Genomic DNA, 15753 nt, shown 5'->3' with positions numbered 1-15753 from the left:
GCTCAGGGACCTGAGCAGGGGGGGGAGAAGGGTTGAGTGCATTAGTTTGGGGCTGAGGTCCCGGAGGGGGTCAGAGGCTGGGATGACATTTGGGGCTGGGACTCTGTGAAGGGAAGGTCAGTTCCAGCCCCCCTTCAGCTAAGCATGGGGAACCAACCCCAGGGGCACTGGCAGGGGACACTCCTCACCCCCAAATCCCTCCTGAGGGGCAGCAGCAGGGCATCACCAGCCCCCCACAGAGGGATACACACACACCCCCCAGCACCAAGTGCAGGGTGGGTAGGTGGGGCACAGGGGGTTTTGGGGCTGAGGGGGGAGGAATGGGCGGGCAAATGTTTGACACAGCACGGGGTATTTATTTCACAGCCGCTACACAACGCTGGGGCCTGGGGGGGTCTGCACAAGCACAGCACGGGGGAGGGGGGTGGGGGTATGCAGGGAGGGGCAGCTTATCTATGGGGGTTTTTTGTTTATTTTCCTTCTTTTTTCCCACTTTTATTAGTGCCATTTGCCCAGTTAGAGCCCCCACAGCAGCACACTGGGGCCTACAAGGCTCTACCAAAAAAATAACCCAGAAAGCTCACATTGGCACAAGCACGGCCCCCCACCCTGCTTGCCCCCACCCTCCCCAGGCGAGCACCCCCAGACCCCGTCCCATACAGGGCAGGGGGGGGTGGGATGCACCCGTTCCATGCCACACTGGCAGCAGGGAGGGGGGTCACGGGTCACGGCAACCCCTGTTTGGGGGGCTGCTGCCTGGCCGTGCTCCCCACGAGCGCTGCTGCTCCTCTACCAGATGTATCCGCCATCGTCGCCCTCGCCCGCCTCGCCCTCCTCTTCCTCGCCTTCCTCGCCCACCTCCTCCGGCTCCTTCTCCTCCTCATCCTCCCAGCCCACGCTGCTCCCAAAGTCACCCGAAAACCCCGTTGTTGCCTCCTCTGTGGGGGTGAAGGGCACAGGCTGGTGGTCGGATCCTGAGGCTGTGGCTGCCTCAGCACCACCAGCAGGATGGGAGGCTGCCCCCAGATTCCCTCCCCCCCCCCTCCCCTGTGCTCACCGCAGTCAGGGGTGCCGTGAAGGCGGGTGCCGGTCAGCTCAGCACCGTGGGGGTCCACACACCAGCACTCCCCACCACCTGGTTCACACTGTGCCCGCCGGTAGTACCCATCCTCGTCACAGCTGGGGATGAAGGTGCCTGCAGGGAAGATGTCACCCCCCCAGAGCAGTGCAAGAGCCCCCCTAAAACTGTGGAGACCCCCTCCCTCCCATGCCAGGGGACAATGACCCCAGGACCCCCCACTCACCTGGCTTTTTTTTGGCTGCTTCTTGGATCTGAATCTTCTCCAGCTCCCTGAGACAGGGCGGCTCTGCAGCCCCCCCGCCAGACATCACTCTTAGGGAGGGCAGGCAGCCCCTGGCCTCACCACATGCACATCCCCTCCCAGACCCTGCAGTGTGCATCCCCCACAACCCATGGTGTGCACCCCATTGCATGTATCCCCCATGCAGCTCTTGCCCCCTCAGGCTCTGCAGTGTGCAGCCCCCACAGCATGCACCCTCTCCCTGACCCTGCAGCATCCTTACCCCTCCCAACCCATGGTGTCTTTCCCCCTGACCCTACAATGTGCACACACACCTCTCTCCCAAATCCCATGTGGTGCATTCCATGGCATGCATCCCCCCCCACAATGATCTGCAGACTCCAGACCCCATCGTCTACATCCCCCCCATGCCCCATCCACACCGCATGGATTCCCCATGACATCATGGCGTGCATCACCCCAAACCCATGACATGCATCACCCCAACCCCATGGCCTCCATCCCCACCTCTACCCCATCCCACCACCACTCACTTTCCCTCCAGAAGCAGAAGCACCATTCAGGCGCAGAGACGCGGCCGTCCCTGGAGGTGTCACAGGAGTTGAAGAAGGCGCGGATGCAAACCTCGTACTTGTCCAGGTTGATGGCAGCCAGCTCGGCCGCTTCCAGGAAAAGGTCTCCACTCGTGTCCAGTCGGGTGAACATCCACCCCACTGCCTCCTTGCAGCTGGCCGCCACGCTCCTCTCCAGAGCTGCGGGGTGAGATGTGGCCCGTGGCTGCCCAGCCCCACGGGGACAGGGCCCTGCAGCCCCTCCCCATAAAGCAGGGACATGTACCAGTGGCAGGGCTGGCGGGGAGGCCGCCAGAGCCATTCTGCTTGGCATTCTCCTGCAGGAGCTGGAACCAGTCGCGCAGGCGGTCGCCCAGGTCGGCCAGGTCCTGCCCGGTGCACGGCTCTGGGGGTCCCGGGGGAGCGGTGGGGGCGTCAGGTGGGGCCGGGCTCAGGGACACCCCCCGGTGCCTCCCGTCCTGCTCACCTTGCTTGCCATCACCAGCAGGGACGTGTGGGGTGGGGCAAGGGCACTGCCCCTCACACCGCACCGTCAGCTGCTTGCTGGCCAGGCACGCCTGCTGCTCCAGCTTGCACTGCGGGGCGGCAGCAGGGCGTTAGCAGGGTGGGGGGGACACCCAGCCAAGTGTCCCCATCCCCGTGGCAAGGTGCCACCATCCTTACCGCTGAGCTGTAGGTGTGGCCGTCGGAGCCGCAGACGGCAGAGAGCGGGGCAGCGTGGCAGGGCTTGCAGCCCCCGTGGCCCTTGGCACTCAGCGGCTTGATCCTGTGTGGGGCAAAAGGAGCAGGGGGACGGTGCTGAGCCCCCGGCTCGGTGTGTCCCCCCAGTGCCTTCGGCTCGTGCCTGGCTGTGTCACCATCCTACCTGTGCTCCAGTTTCTTCCGGCTGATGCACATGGCGCGCTGGTAGCCCTGCGCCACGCACACCTTGTGCCGGCTACACTTCACCTTCTGGCAGGGGTCCTTGGTGGTGTCCAGGGCTGGGGGCAGAGAGGGGCTGGGGCAGGGGAGGCCTGCAGCAACCCCTGAGGAGGCCCCGGGTGTGCAGCAGGGACCCCCAGCAGCGCTGGCCACTGGCCGGCCCGGCACAAAGCACCATTCAGGCTGCAGCTGGGCACCTGCCTCAGCTCCAGCTGCCGCTTCCCGGCACGCACCGGCTCTGCCAGCACTCCCAGCCAGAAGGGAAAAGCTGGGGCGGTGTGGGCAGAAAGCATCCTCCCCTCTGCACCAGCTGTCACTGAGATCTGTGTGACCCATCCCAAACTCATCCCAGTGGTACCTTCATCCCCGGGCTGGCTGTCCTCCCAGCTCTTAATGTAGTCATCCTGCAAAGAGGGGACAGCCTGGATGAGCACGAGTGGCAGGAGAGGTGACAAGAAGCCAGTCATGCCAGCACCAGCCCAGCCAGGCTCCCCCTGTACACACGTGCATCACACACATTCAAGGGAAACCCCCCCCATGCCAGGAATGGAGCAAGCAGGGATGTGGAGCAGCCTCCCCCCAAAGCACCCCAATGGCCCCTCGATGCTCACCTCCACCTCCTGGCAGCATGGCAGTGGCACAACGCAGCCCACACCAAAAAGAGAAAGAGAAGAGTGCAAGAGCCTGACATGAGCCCCAATGCAGCCCAGATCCCCCAGCCCAGAGTGACAGGCATCTGGAACCAGCCAGGAACCCTGACCATCTGAGCTGCCCAGTGCTCCCACCACCAACCCCAGCTGCCACCACCAAGATGCTCCCTCACTCAGGCTCTGGACCTGAAATCCCAGAGAGACGTTATGCAGAATAAAGCCTTTCCCCATTTCCCCTTGGCCAGCCAGGAGAAAGCAGGGAGTGGGGAAGAAAATTGGGATGGGGGGGAGATGAGGCCACAGGGAGCCTGATGAGGCTCTGCCAGGATCCCCATGGGTTGATGATCCTTGTGCTGCCACCCTGGTTTTAAAACAGCCATCCCACAGGGAGCAGGCCAAGATGGATGTGGCCGTCTGGGGAGACAGAGCTGCTCCCCTGGCACCCCAAAAGCATCCCCCGGCTGGGGAGAGCCATGGGGCCTCCAGCCCTCCTGGTGGGTAGCATCGCTTGTCCCTTGGGATGCTCAGGGGTGGGTTCGGAGATACTAAGGCAGGAGCATCGCTAGTGGGCGGGCACAGTTTTTTGGGACGGCAGCTCTAAGTCGGGGTACAGAAGGCAGCTCTGGAGGGGATGTCTCTGTCTCCCGCCCGGCGACGTTCGCACCGCAATCGATAGCCCGCGTTCCCGTGCCGTGATTAGTAACACTGCGGCGGCCGGGGGCTCCCTGCGGCGCGGCTTTCGGCACAGCCGCCGGCCTCCTGCCTGCCGCACGCTGGGTCGCTCTCCTCCAGCGGAGCTGCTGGGCCGAAAACCCCACAAATCCATCGGATTTGCTTATTAATCCGTGCTAACCGCCGGCAGGGCCGCAGCTCCCCCAGCCCGGCAGCCCTGGTGGCACAGCAGGACGGACCCCCCCGTGCTGCTAGCGCCCAGGGATGGGGGTCTCAGCCTCGACCGCCACCCCCCGCCCCCCGGGGATGCCCAGAGTGGGGGGGGGGGGGGCACATCCGCACGTGCTGTCCCCTGGGAATCCGCAGCTGACCGAGGTCCCCCGTGCCCAGCGCTGGCCTTGGCCAGACGGGGTGTTGGTGGCAGGGGTCTCCGGGAAGACGTTTACCCTGTCCTTTGCATCCTCAGACCCGCTCTGTCTCCCTCACCGGTGTATCTGGGGAGGGGGGGCGGTGCCCCCCGCCCTGCCCACGGCAGGACACATCTCCCGGCGGCACATCCTTGCCGCCAAGGTGAACCCCAGAGAGCGTTTGAACAAAGACCGGAGGGGATGGCTCGGAGAGAGCCGCCCCCCTCCCCGCTCCTGCTGCAGGTTCCCCGGACAGACCCCCCCAAGGCGGGGATGTAGCACCGTGCCCCAGCCCTAGGGACGCGAGCATGGGGTGACGTGGGGTTGCCCAAGGAGCCTGGAAAAAAAAACCCCGACTGCCCCATCAAATTAAGGGTCGGAACTAAACGCCACCGGTGCCGCTATTAAGGGCTGCATCAAAACGGGGGGGTAGTGGATGTGCCAGGTCACTTGCAGCAGCCTCCACGTCCTCATCCTCGCCCTCGTGTGTCGTACCCCCGCCCCGTCCCCAGGGATCACCACCTCGTCGAGCCCCGGCTGCGGCAGCCTGCAGGGCTCAGAGGAGGTGTCCGTGCCCCGACCTGCGCTGAGCTGTCACCGAGGTGCTGAGGCCACCGTGCAGCAGCCCTCGCTGCCCGCAAAGGGCAGGAAGGGCCTGCCTGTGCCCCTGCCCGAGCCCCGGTGCGGTGCCTGGGGAGGGGGCCCGGGATGAGGTTGGCTTCGGCGTCAAGCCCATACCAGGGTAGCCTTGGCATCACTCACGCCAGCTTTAGCGATGGGCACGGCGGCCTTGCCGCTGCCGAAGCCGCGGAGCATCCCGCGGGTACCGGCACTGCTGCGGGATGCGGGCAGCACCGAGCATCCCCGGCAGCCTGCGACGGAGCCCGGGCCGGGTCGTGCTGCGGCAGCCGCAGCGACGGGGCGGGGAGAGGGCTCCCGGTGCCCGGCGGCGCGTCCCGTCGTCCCCCCCCACACCTACCCCACCCCTCCACCGGCGCGGACTCACGTCTCGGAAGCGGTTCCAATGCTTGATCCTGCCGCCGTACTGGGAAATGGAGGAGAGCCACTGCTCGTCCTCCATGAAATTGCCGGGGCTCTCTCCCGCCGCGGCGGGCCCGGAGCCGGTGGCGGGGCCGGCGGCGGCGGCGGGCAGGAGCAGGGCCAGCAGGGCCAGCAGGACGCGGCGCCCGCCGCAGCCCCGCATGCTGCCGCAGCGCCGAGGGGAGCGGGGCGGAGAGGTGCGGAGCGGTGCGGATCGGCGGGAGCGGGGCCGGTGCGGTGCGCACAGGGAGGCGCCGGCGGCGAGTGCGGCCGCGGGGCGGCACCGGGCGGCACCGGCGGGAGGGCCGGGGCGGGGCCTCCGCCGCGCCCGCCGCACCTGCGCGCCGGCACCGGGGCGGAGGAGCCGCGGGCACCGCACGGCACGGCGGTGGCCCCGCTCTCTGCCGTGTCCCCGTCCCGCATCTCCCATCTCGCACCCTCCACCCCTGCCACATCCCCATCTCACTTCCCCCCCGTCCTGCATTCTCAGTCCCTACTGTGTCCCCATTCCACACCCCTGGTTCCTGCCCCCTTCCCATCCTGCATTCCCCATCCTACTTTCCCTGTCCCCTGATCCTGTCTCTCCTGCCCTTGCTGTGCAGCGTCCCTGCCATGTCCCCAACCTTGCAGCCCTCTCCCTCCCCCCTTACCCAAATCCCTATCCCATATCCCTCTTCCCCATCTTTCACCCTGTCTCTCTCCTTCCCCTTTCTCCCACTCCCTGGGATGGCAGGGTGGTGGCACAGGGACACCTCTGTTGGAGGCAACGCACCCTGGAACAGCTGCAGCTGGCAACGTTCTTTGCATGAGGGTCAGGGGACTTACCAGAGCACGGTGACACAGCCAGGGAAGAAAAGGGATAAAACCCCCTTAAAAAATGATCACCAGCACAAACAGTTGCTGGAGCAGCAAACACTCTCCATCTTGACAACAGCGTGATCCCATGTTCATGGCAGCAACCAGAAACGAGCAGCGCCTGCCACCTCTGCCAGTTTGTGGCAAAACAACTAAAACCCAACATCTTCCATTTGTCAAAGCTCTCATCCTCAGGTGAGCTGAAAGCCTGTATCACTATTTTTACCAAAGGGGGAGATCTATGAAGAACATCAGTCATCTTCAGCCCCCAGAGGAATTCCTAATGGTACCAAAGACTTTGGATCTTCTTTTCATGGAGAAACCATCTACAAGGTGAGTGATTATTGACACGCACCAGAACGGTCACTGGAAAGAGTTCTTGCTGTAAATACTTTCTTATTAACATAGCCATGTGCTGGAAGTTTAATTACAGAAACTATCAATGCAACAGGAGATAAACACTTTGTGCTTTTGAAGGGAATTATTTGGAGATCAACATCACACAGGCATGCTGCTGGAGATCCAAGCAATGCCTGACCTCAATAGCACTAAACCGTGCACTGCGGAGCTCTCTTGGGTTTAAAATACTTATTTTAAGAACAAATTTCCTTCTTCTGAAATAAAGCTGTGCTTAAACATCGGTGATGCCCCAAAAGCCACCTGCATCAGTTTTTCTAGTTGTTTTCTTCAAAAACAAACAGGAAACAGACAGCAAACAGGCAACTTTGAAACATTTTAGGGAAAGGAGGTAGAAGGACCCTGGTTCCCCTCAAAGGGAGGGCAGGCAATCCATGTAGGAAAAGCTGCAGGGAAGTGCCATGCTTCCCACCTGCCACCTGCTTTCGAGGAGTCATGAGGCATCCTTGCTTGGAGTTCCCATCCAAAATCCACATCCTCCAAATCCCCGTGTTGCCGATAAGCAGACCTGCTGCTGCTTCAGGAGAAGGTCAGCTGCCCTGACGTTGCATAGTAGCCAGAGGCATCCGAGGAGAACCTCTGGGAGAGGCACACTGAATCCAGCTGTACCTCTCCAAAGTAGAAGTTATTGAAGAGCTGAAAGAGAGGAGAAAAACTATGAGGAGCACATAGAGAAACGCAACCTGCAGGTGGTCCATGGACCTGTCTGCTCACAGTCTTGTTTTGCCTTTGGCCAAACTATTATTTCTATTATTTTCATCCCTTGAGACTGCACTTAGGCTTTAAAGTAAAGAGGGTGTGAAGCAATCACCCCAGCGGCTCAAACCTTCCCTGCCTCCCTTTCTGACTGCATCTCATTTTGGGAGCAGGGGGAGGGTCTTTACCCCCCAAAGGCCACCACCTCTTGAGGTCACAGGCTCTGCAGGAGCACCGACTGAGGCTGGGGTGTTTATACTGATCCACACCACAGTCTGTAGGACTTAGAGCTACGGCTCAGAAATTCAAACTAGCAGGCTAGGGGCGCAAGGCTCTTCATCCCAGCACTGACCCTGCTTTGTTCAACAAATCCTTCTTTGTTCAGCAAAGACCCGAGTGCAAATTAATGACAGCAAGCCAACACTGGCACCCAGGGGGCGGGTCTCTGCTGATTAATCCAATCTACAAAGCAGACCAAAAAACATGACATCAGAATTTCTTATAGAGAAGTTCAGCAATATTGGTGGAAAGGCATGGTGGCCAAGTGCAAAGTGCTGCTCCCGTTCCATTAGGACAGAGGAGATGGCTCTACCTGGAAACATCGGCCCTACTCTAGGAAAAGCTTTTCAGTGGAGATGCTAATTTCAAAACTCGGTTAACGGGAGCTTTGTGCTTCACCCAGGGCCTGAGCAGTGACATCTCCCCACCCGCCGAGTTCTCCAAAATGCCCCTTCCATGTTCCTGCTGGTGTTGGCTCAACCGTTGCACACACAGATCATTAATGGCCAGCAAAAGCTGTGGCATCAATTACCACCCGTCCTTGTCCTGATTCTGCCACACAGCCAATGATCAACCCCCCAAAACCTCATTAGCATCTGAACAACTGCACTTCTCCTCCTCCAAAAAGGCATCCCGCTCTGCCTGGCACCAGTTTGGGCAGCACTGCCCTTTTGTTGGTTCTCCCAAGAGCCTTCTACTTGGCAAACACCCTTTTTGGCAAGAGGACCAGGCAAGCTTCTTTCAGGACAATTCCTGGTCTGGCTGCCATTCCTCCACAAATGCAAAATGCCTTAGGGAAGGTGATTCCCTGCCCATCCTCAGGGCAGGCCAAGGGAGCACCACCGAGGTATCAGGGCCACTGAGCAGGCACTGTGATGAATCCAGCCCCCACTCCAGGCTGTCAGCTCACCCAGACAACTCTCTGCTCAGGATTTGGCTGAGGCCAGCAATTCCCCATTGGCACAGGACCGTCAGCACGACATCTCTGAAGAGCAGGGGTATTTCTGCATGCAAAGACACCTCTCAGTGATGCTAAGCCCCCACTTTGGTTTGAAATGACTACAGCTGCAGTCAAATGTGCTGCAGAGCTCTTGCTGCCAGCAGCCCACCTGGCAGCAGACACCTCCTCCTCCCCAGGGCTGCCTGCATGGAAACATGGACAGCAGAATCTCAAAAAGGTTCTGCAATAAACACTGGGGTTAGCTCAAATACCTTGAAGAACTGGGCTTCTCTGCACCAGCCCATTCAGTCACAGAATGACCACCTAGGAGGGTGGGTGGGAAGCCTCTGGCTCACCCACAGCTCATCCTGCCTTTGGGATGATGCTTAGAATCATAGAATCACAGCCTGGCTTGGGTTGGAAGAGTCCTTAAAGATCACCTAGTTCCAACCCCCTGCCATGGGCAGTGACAGAGTTGTCCTTAAGGCTTGTCTCTTCAGACCCTGACACAAGGCCCAGATTAATTTGGTCCTAATCACTCGGTCCCATATTAAACCTCAGCTTGCTGCCAGTCTTTCGAGCAGGTACTCGCAGAAGCCAGGCACCCCACCATGAGAGTCACACAGGTCCTCAGCCCCTTCAAGGGACACCACGTGTGCAGCTCCAGGTGGTCACTACCTTAAAGCAGGACACCCTGCTGGGAAGACATTGTACCAAGCAAGCATCTCAAACAGGGAGAGAAGGAGAGAAATTACTACATCCACACAAACTCCATTTTATACAATAAAAGATTTATACAATTAAAGATTAAGTACGTTCCCAAAAGCCTGAGTAGTTCATGTTAAGAGGACTTAGGATAAAATATCTCATTAATAAGAGATGGTAGTAAAAGGGGTTGGTCTCCTTTCTCTCCTTCTTTCAGCTGATCTGAGGAGGAAGGATGATTTCCTGCTCTCTGGGGCTTGCAGCCAGAGTGCCTGCTCAGCCCAAACCTGAACACTTGCTGCTGTCAACATGATCATTCCCATCAGCACTCCTTCCCTTCACAGAGCACACTCCACCCAGGAAAAACAGAAATCATTGCTCTCCATTCCCAGCGGAGGGAGCAGGTGGTGGGCTGGTAAGCAAGGAGATGCTAGGATTTGAAAAGGTGCTTTTTTAAGAGGGAGTGGGCATGAGATGCATTTATTGCTGTAGAATAAAGTCTTTGCAAACCCGAAGAAAACAAATGAAATGCTGGGATCTGCCAGTCCCATCAGCAGCCCTGGAAGTTATAGAATCATAGAATCATTAAGCTTGGAAAAGACCCCTAAGATTATCAAGTCCAACCGTCAACACACCACTACCATGTCCTCAAGTGCCATTTTTAAAATGCTTCCAGGGATGGTCATTCCACCACTGCCCTGGGCAGCTTCTTAATATCCAATCTAAACTTCCCAAGCACAGCTTGAGGCCATTTCTTCTCATCCTCTCACTGGTTACTTTGGAGGAGATACAGACATCCCCACCACCACCCCTTATTACAACCTCCTTTCAGGGAACTGTAGAGAGTGAGAAGGTCTCCCCTCAGTCTCTTCTTCTTCAGACTAAACAATCCCAATTCCCTCAGCTGCTTCCTGTAAGTCTCGTGCTCCAGACCCTTCACCAGCTTTGTTGCTCTGAAATCAAACCTTGACACAAAACAGCAAAAGGAAGAGTCTTTCAAATACTTGTTTAACTAACAGGCACACTTCAGCCTGTTTTTCTTAACAAATATGCGTACTTCAAAGCAAAATGCAGCAAAATTAGTTAATGAGACAAATCCTCCCCCCAGTCCCTCTTGCCTCACACAGCCTCCGGCATACTGGGCCAGAAAGTCAACGAGAAAGTCCCAGGAGACACTGCCCAGGTCAAGGGCCCTCCATTTGTACACTGCTAAAAGTGTAGCAAACCCTTGTACCAAAGCACTTTGGATTCCCTTGGCTTTTTTAAGACCTACCACCCCCAGCGTGTCCAAGCTTCCATGTCTTTCCCAGGGAGAATGCTGCTAGAACTATTGATTTTTGGTAATGTAGCTGTACTTTGTGAAAGCAAACATGCTACAAGATTTAGAGGACAACCATAGGCATTTTTTTTTCTGCTGTCCTTTCAAGCTAGTTTCTCACAGATGTTTCTTCATCCCCTGAGGCTTCCCATGACAGAAGGCACTGGACACAGCCAGGATCACAGCCCTGCCACCATACGGCCCAGATCCGCCTTGGGCAGAGGGGAGGGGTGCCCTCAAACATTTTCTGAGACCCTCAAAACACCAAGAGCTGGCTTCCCGTCACAAAAGCATCCTGCACTCAGGTCCTTGGGGGATTGGGAAGAGATTTCAGAAGGCCCAGCCTTACTTTTGACTTTCACTTCCATTTATCTTGGGGAGAAGCCAAGCAGCACCGAGAAAGATATTTTTATCTCCCCCTCTCCCCAGCCACCACGGAAATGCTCTGGATTTGGAGGAGGTCTGTAGCGCAGATGATGAAATGCTTGCTGTAAATGCATTTTAGAATTTTTTTTTATTCTGGAAAGAAGATACCTGGAGGTTGTCAGGCTTCACATGCCAATGCTAATAACCCTACACTATGCGTACTCCCCCTCCTGTCCTTTCCTGTGGGTGCCAAGGGCCCACTTTTCCCCAGAAAAGGCCACAGGGAGCAGGAGGAGGCACAGGTCAAGGGCAGCCAGGAGGGAGACCAGGGAGGGGAAAAGAACATAATTGCCCACACACTTTCCAAAAGCTGTATTATTTGATTAGAGTGGGCTGTGAGGCTCAGTAAAAGCAGTGATTCTATGAACCCAAACACATCAAAAGATTTAAGTCCTTGCTGTCTAAAGAATAAATAAGAGGTTGGGATTTTTGTTTGTTTTTTTTTTTAATATTATGGATTAAAATTAAACGGATGGAGGTAAAGGTCAGTTTACCAAGCCAACACCATGCATGTCGTGCACACTACTAACTCCCATCAAGGGAATAGCACTTCCCAGACTAAGTGCCCTCTGCCTCCCTGCTGCCTTCCCAAATTAAATTTGAAACGACTAAGGAAAGATCATTGTTAACTTTTAACCCCAGACCCAGCACCTCAAAGGAAACATGCCAGAGCTGTGCCCTGCCTTCCAAACCACAGCAAAAGGCTCAGAAAGTGCCCAGAGAGGACACCTGGAAGGACATGGCATTTCCAACAGGGAGGAGGCAGGTGCCCAGAGAGCTACAGAGCATTCTCTGGGGAGCAGCACCCCAGGACCTGCAGGGGACAGCGGGGACTGCAGCCGCTTCGCCTTCCCCCAAAGCCAGAAGCCCCCATGGAAGGAGGGTACCAGTGCCAGGATACCCCATATTCCACGTCAGCCTGCAGACTACTGTGTAGGCCCCCGTGTGCCAGCACTCCTCCCTTTCTCTAATGGGGGACCGGATCCAAGGACATAATGGCACAGGCAGCAAGGAAAGGCCTTGTGGTAGCTTCCGGAAAGCTTTTCTCCATGTCTCCCCCAGAGCCACTTATTCTGAGCCAGTAAAAGCCGGCAGCACACCTGGTGTTTCTAACACCCCAATTTCTCTCATTTAAAACAATTGTGTTCCAGTGTTGGAAATCCTCCTTCCTCCAGGTCCTTTCACCTCTATTATCCACAAATTACACAGCAGGGCTCCCTAGGAGGGCGACAATCCTTTTCTGAAGGGACACAGAAGCTGACGAATCACACATCAAACCTCTCGCTCCTTGAAGGAGCCAAAAATACCTCAACTTCAGACCCAAAAATACTTCAACTTCAGACCCAAAACTACAACAACAGATCAAATCCTGGATCCCTCTTTTTTGTACTTTTTCCTCCTTTTTTTACCTAAGCCAGTAAAGCAGGTTTCACCCAAGTGCCACAGAAACAAAAGCAAAGGAGGACAATTGAAGCAGTTAAAACATGTTTGAATGATGCTGTGCTCCCCAGCAGGGGTATTTGTCAAGCAGCCATCCTTAGGGGCATGTTTCCTGCAGATGACCCCCCTGGAATGAGACAGCATTTGTGTTCAAACCTGGAAACAACAGTAATAAATCACAGCGCTAATCCACCATGTAAGGGACAGCGGTGACACGGTTCAGCTCTGGTTATGAAGAGCAAAGATGCCAACACAAACTGGTGCTTTTAAACCACCTGTCACGGGATCAATGAGCATGGGAAATATTAATGGATTTGCCTGGAGCAGAACTGGGCAGTGGGAGGACAGAATAAGTCCAGACAAGGGAAGCGAGTAAGAGGTATTTAAAACTTCCTTCACGTAATCTCCAGCTTGCACTCAGGCTGCCTGGCCTGGATTCTGCTGCTACCATCAGGATTATTGATCAGTTTTGAAAGCCTTACGTTGCCCACGATAGTCAGCCAAAAAACAGGACACATCCTGATTTAATAACAAGTCTGAGCAGCTCTGCTCAGTCCTCAGAAATGCCGAGGGAATAACAATTCACCACAATGCCTCACGATTAAAAACTACCACCAAAGAGCAACATTATCACAGGATAAAATGCATACACACACAACCTCCCACTTTGTTGTGAACTCCTGCTGCAGAAAGCAGTGCCTCAGGGTAGGGGTATTATAGATTAACAGTGCAAAACTGTCCCCGGTGAATCAGCGCTGCGGGTGAGCAGAGGCATGTAATGTCATTAGCCTGTGACCAATCAGCCTAAGAAACTCAGCTGCCCTCAGCAGGGATCCCGAGGGGGGGTGGTGGTGTCTCATTTTCCGTATCTGGAGTAAGCACAGGGAATTAGCGACTTCTGAAATACAGGAAGGAAGATGCTGGCAGCTCCAGGAATCTGCAGCCATGCATGAGCTCACTATTATTCCCACTGCCCAGTACACAGTGAGGATGGAATACCAGCAATCCCTTCTCCTCTGTTTTGCCCAGGTTGAAGGTGTTACTTCCCCAAAAGATTCCTTCCAGGAAGGCACAGGGAGCGGCTGAGCACTTGTTCTCTGCCTCAGTGGGAGCCCACACGCAGGAGGATGGCTTTGGGCATGCAACCCAGCGCTGTGGCCCTGCAAGACTGCAGCAGGAACCAGGGTCCAGCAGCACAGAACGAGTTCAACACAGGAGATTAAACTCAAGCTTCAGAGAAGCCGTGGGCTCTACAGCTTCATCTGTTCTGCATACAGTGACAACAGGCACCAGCTCACCTGCTGGCAGCCACCACCCCCAGCATGTCCTGACGGGGAGCCGCAGTGAATGACGGAACAATCTCGGAAAGCCAGGAGGGCCAGGAGGTTGCCTTCTATAGGAAATCAGAGTGCTACAGTGCTGTCAGCCCCTCTGGGGAGAGAAAGAAGCAAACAAAATCCCAGGTCTCTGTTGACAAGCATGGAGAAAAATTAAGTGGTGTTTCTGAAGAGGTGCATCAGCAGAGAGCAATGAAACCTGTTTGGTTTCAGACTTCTGTCACTGTCCTCAGGATAATCCCTGAGGTACGCAGAGCAGAAGTAGAACCCAACACTCCAGATCCTTCTTGCACTGTCCTAAACTACAAGCAAAGGGAAGGACCCAGACAGGATCAGACCACGGGCTGTGACTTGCTCAAATTCAGCTATTTTTCCATCTCATAAGGGATGATACATTTGAATTAATGTCCCAACGTCTGGGAGAGAAAACACTGCAGAAGAGGAGAGAACTCTTCCAAATCATCTGGCTGAAGAACAACTGCAGTACCCATGCCAGCAACAGCAGGGAAGGTGCCCAGCTCTGGCAAGCTGCTGTGTTACAGAGCTGGTACCAGCACTAAGCAAAAAGGATCAACAGAGGAAAAGCTCCTGGTGGCAAAAAACCATGGATGGATTACAGATTTAAAATAAAGATTTAGAAATGTGAAAGGAACACTTGGAAACATTGATGGACTCTAGTAAGAGTCCACTGAACTCCAGCAAACTCTGTCCATCTGCTGTTTCCTCCACAACAGGGAACGGCAGGAGCTGCCCCAGTTCCCAGGGTTTAGTCCATGCTGGCAGAGGTCCTGCTTCCTTGTCCTGAGAAATGCACCAAACCCCTTCCCATTTGCGACCGAAGCTTCCCTAAACTATGACAGACAAACCCCAAACCAAATCCCCTGACAGCTCCCAGAAGATGAGACACAACTGGGCAGTGTGTCAAGATCCGGGGAGTTTGTTCAATTAATGAACTTTTTTTCCTTCTATTTTTAACTTTCAAAATATGTTTTCAGAAACAGTTTGGTGCCAAAAAATAAATATCTGACTCCTGTGTTATTCACTCTGGACACCACTCTGCCAATGATTATCTGTCAGAGGTTTAATTGTGCTTGGAAGGTTGCCAGCAGTAATGCAGAAGCACAGGGAATGCAGGTAGACGGGCACTCACCCAGCATTCCCTACCTTCTCTCCAAATTACCCACTGCTTGCTCTTCATAGCTTTTTAAAGGACCACTGGCCAGGCATCCCACACCTTCCATCACAGCACAAGTGTTACAGGAGTAAGATGCCTATCTGGAAAAGTACCAACAACAGAAGAGCAAGAAGCATGTATGGAGCTCAAAGAGAAAGGTCCTAGGCCTGTATTATGGGAGGTTTCTTTTTAATATTTTTATTTTACTAAGCTGAATAAATACCATGTAAATGCTGAAAAGCTTTTGGTATGTTCACAAAGGCCGTCTCATGGGAGTTTTACATACATTTCAGAGAGTAACCACAAAGGGACAAACTGAAGAAAGGTCCAAAGGAGGTCATGGGCTCCACTGTCCTCTTCTTTCCTAAGGCAGGAGCAGCTGCCTGTTGGTAGATCCTGGATCAGCATCTCTGCTCCCTCAAAAGAACTGGGGCCCCCATTTTTCCTGCTCCTCCAGGAAAGTGCTTCATTCTCCTTTCCATCACAAAGATCTTCTTAACACCTACTTTGAACCTCTTGTTGCAATTTAAGCCCATTATTTCTCACCCTACCACCAGGGCATGGTGGGCAGTATTCACCAC

At 55.4% G+C, this 15753-nt stretch overlaps 2 protein-coding genes across 7 annotated transcripts in view; both read right to left on the bottom strand.

The window, feature by feature from the left end:
• Window positions 1-335: 335 nt before the first annotated feature.
• Window positions 336-6030, bottom strand: SPOCK2 (SPARC (osteonectin), cwcv and kazal like domains proteoglycan 2). Of its 3 annotated transcripts, none has more exons than XM_071748965.1 (10): window positions 5524-6030; window positions 3174-3219; window positions 2760-2874; window positions 2558-2660; window positions 2361-2469; window positions 2160-2279; window positions 1856-2074; window positions 1305-1367; window positions 1058-1195; window positions 336-938 (listed from the first exon to the last, which is right to left on the bottom strand). In XM_071748965.1, the coding sequence occupies exons 1-10, from the start codon at window positions 6013-6015 to the stop codon at window positions 790-792; spliced, it is 1554 nt and encodes a 517-aa protein (XP_071605066.1). In that variant the 5' UTR covers window positions 6016-6030; the 3' UTR covers window positions 336-789. The 3 variants fall into 3 exon arrangements, with proteins under 3 accessions (XP_071605066.1, XP_071605067.1, XP_071605068.1); XM_071748966.1 differs by having other exon boundaries at window positions 5551-6030; XM_071748967.1 differs by lacking the exon at window positions 5524-6030 and adding an exon at window positions 3427-5025.
• Window positions 6031-6816: 786 nt separating this feature from the next.
• Window positions 6817-15753, bottom strand: part of ASCC1 (activating signal cointegrator 1 complex subunit 1) — a 35220-nt gene continuing 26283 nt past the window's right edge. For 2 of the 4 annotated variants that reach the window (XM_071748959.1, XM_071748960.1), the window contains exon 10: window positions 6817-7493. In XM_071748959.1, the coding sequence (XP_071605060.1) occupies window positions 7377-7493 (117 nt within the window). In that variant the 3' untranslated portion in view covers window positions 6817-7376. The other 2 variants (XR_011726803.1, XM_071748962.1) reach the window with 2 other exon arrangements.

This window comes from Heliangelus exortis, chromosome 7, assembly GCF_036169615.1.
Source record: "Heliangelus exortis chromosome 7, bHelExo1.hap1, whole genome shotgun sequence".
NCBI lineage: Eukaryota > Metazoa > Chordata > Aves > Apodiformes > Trochilidae > Heliangelus > Heliangelus exortis.
This window is presented reverse-complemented; position numbering and strand designations above follow the sequence as displayed.